This window comes from Terrapene carolina, unplaced genomic scaffold, assembly GCF_002925995.2.
Source record: "Terrapene carolina triunguis isolate 2854851 unplaced genomic scaffold, T_m_triunguis-2.0 Scaffold193, whole genome shotgun sequence".
Lineage (NCBI taxonomy): Eukaryota > Metazoa > Chordata > Testudines > Emydidae > Terrapene > Terrapene triunguis.
In genome coordinates, this window is record NW_020664544.1 from 3,291,512 (window position 1) to 3,294,741 (window position 3,230).

The 3,230-nt window shown below is 46.1% G+C and overlaps 1 protein-coding gene across 1 annotated transcript in view; it reads left to right on the top strand.

The window, feature by feature from the left end:
* Positions 1 to 2,840, top strand: part of MIEN1 (migration and invasion enhancer 1) — a 4,283-nt gene extending 1,443 nt beyond the window's left edge. Inside the window, exons 2-4 of the mRNA XM_029912228.1 lie at positions 385 to 482; positions 1,574 to 1,650; positions 2,250 to 2,840. Of these exons, the coding sequence (XP_029768088.1) occupies positions 385 to 482; positions 1,574 to 1,650; positions 2,250 to 2,333 (259 nt within the window). The 3' untranslated portion in view covers positions 2,334 to 2,840. The remainder of the gene's footprint in view (positions 1 to 384; positions 483 to 1,573; positions 1,651 to 2,249) is intronic.
* The last annotated feature ends 390 nt before the right edge of the window (positions 2,841 to 3,230 follow it).

Genomic DNA, 3,230 nt, shown 5'->3' on the forward strand with positions numbered 1-3,230 from the left:
GTTGGGGGTTGTGTGGGCTGCAGAGGGGATCTTGTCATGGAGGGAATGTGGTGGGGGAGTGTTTAGTGGTGGGCTAAATTAGGCAGATGGGAGTTATTGGCAGCTCACAGAGAGGGGACTGTAGTGTAATGGATGCATAGGGGGATGTGGGGTTCAGTGGGAATATGATGGGGAGATGGTCTTTGGGGGGTTGCCCCATATCCATTCCAACCTCTTTGCATGTTGCTCTACAGTTCAGCTCCCACTAGATCTCTGCTCTGCATAGCAATGGCACTGAAATTCGTCTTCCCCCATGTTAGCCTCTCAGTATCTCCAGTAGCATCTCCAAAGCTTTACCCTGTGTGTGCCTTTTCTGACCATCTGTTTTTCTTCCTTTCTTATCAGTGAGCCCTGTGGGTTTGAGTCCACATACCTGGAATTGGCAAGTGCAGTGAAAGAAGAGTACCCAGATATAGAAATTGAATCCAGGCTCGGGGGGAAAGGTAGGATTTTCCACCAAACTTTCATAACTACTTAGGTGCTACCATGCCAACCTTGCAGCCTCAAAGCTTTGTCCTCTAAAGGCCACCTAGGTGACACAGCTTGTGTGTTGGCAAATAATTTAAGGGTGAAAGGGGTTAAAAGTAAGTGGGAGAAGAGAGGAGACAGCTTTGGTGCCATACACATGGTTTTCCTATTGGATATGTAACTCATTGGGCCAGGACCTGCTAACCACAAGAACTGCCTCTTTCTGCAGGCAACTGAGAATATAGGAGTCAACAGGAATGCAGCGAGTGCTGGATCTCAGTTTGAAACCATCAGGAGCCTGGGGCAGCGCTTGATTGATTGAGATTCATGGCTATAGAATGCCCTTTCACCAGCGACCCGCTGGAATCTGCATCTTCTAGGGCCCTGGGCAGGACACAGCTCTGTGCATATAAAGAATCACCTTTGTGTTTGCTACACTACAGACCTGTCTTGTCTTATCACAAGGGACTCTGCACCACACATGCATACGACCCAGTCCAGTCTGTCCCTGCTTAGCACATGGTGTCGGATAAGGTCACTGCCTCAGACCAAGTGATGTGGGCAGTAATCTTAATGGGGGAGAGGATACTTAACATTATTCAGGTTGGTTCAGTTGTACGAGGGTGTTGGGATATTATTGTACACAGAAACTGATCCTTCACTGCAAATTTGAAGCTGTGTCATCGAATACAGCAGGATTCCTAGGTTCTGTATCTGAATGTCATGCCTTTTGGGTGACCAGAGTCAAGTCATGTGGCTTGTTTTCCTCTTCTGTAAAGCGAGGATAATCGTTCCTGACCTCATGGTGAGGTGTAGGACATTTTATGCAGCTCTTTGAGATCCTTGGATTAAAAGCACTTATTTTAAGACAGGCCTAGCATAGGCTTATAACATAGCTTCAGTTAGAGATGTTATTCCTTGTTTGCTGTCTGTATGCTTAAACTGACTGAATGCCCTGATCTTCAGCATTGAGTAAGTGATCCTGTGGGACTGATCAGTGAATTAAAAATGTAGTTTGGAAGTGTCTGTGGATTGTTACAGCTCGGTTGTGTTTACTGTTTTTAAGGTACCTTTGAAATTGAAATCAATGGGCAGCTTGTCTTCTCCAAACTAGAGAATGGTGGCTTTCCTTATGAGAAGGATGTAAGTATCCAGATCCCAGCTTGACCCTTGCATCAGCCTGTGTGGAATGTGCCTATAGGGACGCTCCTGTTTACAACAACCCCCTTCTGACCGAGAAGCTTTCTATTTTTGGAAGTGACATGCTTTTCAAAGGCATTTCATCATCCTAGGGCTTTGCTACTCTCCTCATAGTGTATCAAGGCACGTTTCAAGCTGAAGGGCATGTTATTACGATCAGAACCCTGCTGCCTGTAACAAGAATTCAGACACCATCCTGAACTCTGCTTTAATGCCGCTTAAACCACAAACTGTTGCCTGCCTCTAATATTACTTAGCTTAGAAACGCTGGCCAGCGTTTTCAAAAACGAGTAGTGATTTTGGATGCCTGGCTTGAGACACCTTTTAAGGTATCTTGATTTTTCAGAAGGGGGGTGCATAGCATCTTCGGAAAGTCCGGCCCTTGAAACTCTTTCAGGCTGAGCCCACAAGATCAGTAGACGCTTCTGCGATCTTGGCCCATGCGTGTGGAGAGGGCTCAGTTAATCATCTCCATTAGAGACCTATGGGAGAATCTTTGATGGAGGGATTAATGCCTTTCCATTCTGTCTCTTGTTCTCTAGCTCATTGAAGCAATAAGAAGAGCCAGAAATGGGGAACCGCTAGAAAAAATCACCAACAGCCGTCCCCCCTGTGTCATCCTGTAGCCCCGGCAGCACCCTCCTCGTCACTACAGGCCTTCTGTTCTGATCACCTTCAACTCTGCCCATCCACTCTTAAATCTCATTACCTTGCTGCTTTGCTCCTCTCTGCCTTCTGGCTTAATTATCTTACTCTTTGGCCAGGCAGCAGCATGTGTGGAAGAGACATCAAGGTAACCTGAATCGCTAACATTGCTGTACAAAGAGGCTTGTGGGGAATAGCATCACATCAGGTGACTTGGGACCGGGGATGGGTTAGCTGAGATCTAACTTGCTGTTGGGTAGGAATGACTAAACTTTGGTACTACTTTGTGCATGCCATCTAACCCCAGACAGCCACCCAAGCCCCAAGGAGGAGGAGAGCATCCCCACGCCATCATTTTCTACCCCTCTTCCACTCCATAAATGTCCCCGTTTCTCCTATTTCTGTAGCACATACATGGGCAACTAATTGGCTTGCTGCCACCCTCCTTTAAAATCCTGGTAGGTTGGGTGGAGTCTACCAGAGACCAGGAGTTCCCACCAGGAGTTCTAAGTGCACTGAGAAAGCTCTGGCTGTTTTTCTTAGCACTGTGGTGATATGGAAATGAGAGAGGCTTCCTGCCATAGAGTAGGAGATAGTCAGTGTTTTGGGGCAGAGAACTGACCACAGTGGTTATGAAGACCTGGTGATTTGGATCAGAAGGTTTTAGAGAAGAACTGAATTGTTCTTAAATGCTAAATAGTATTGTTAATCATTTAAAAAACCCCTTGTCACTGTTTAAACCAGTGCTAAAGCAGGATCAATTAGACATCAGTTTTTGGATAGTAAAATCCCTTTTCTTATTTTCTCTCCTCCTGCGAGAACCATAATTAGTGACTGACTTCTAATTGCCCATCTGCTCCCTGCAGAAAACTTCCCCC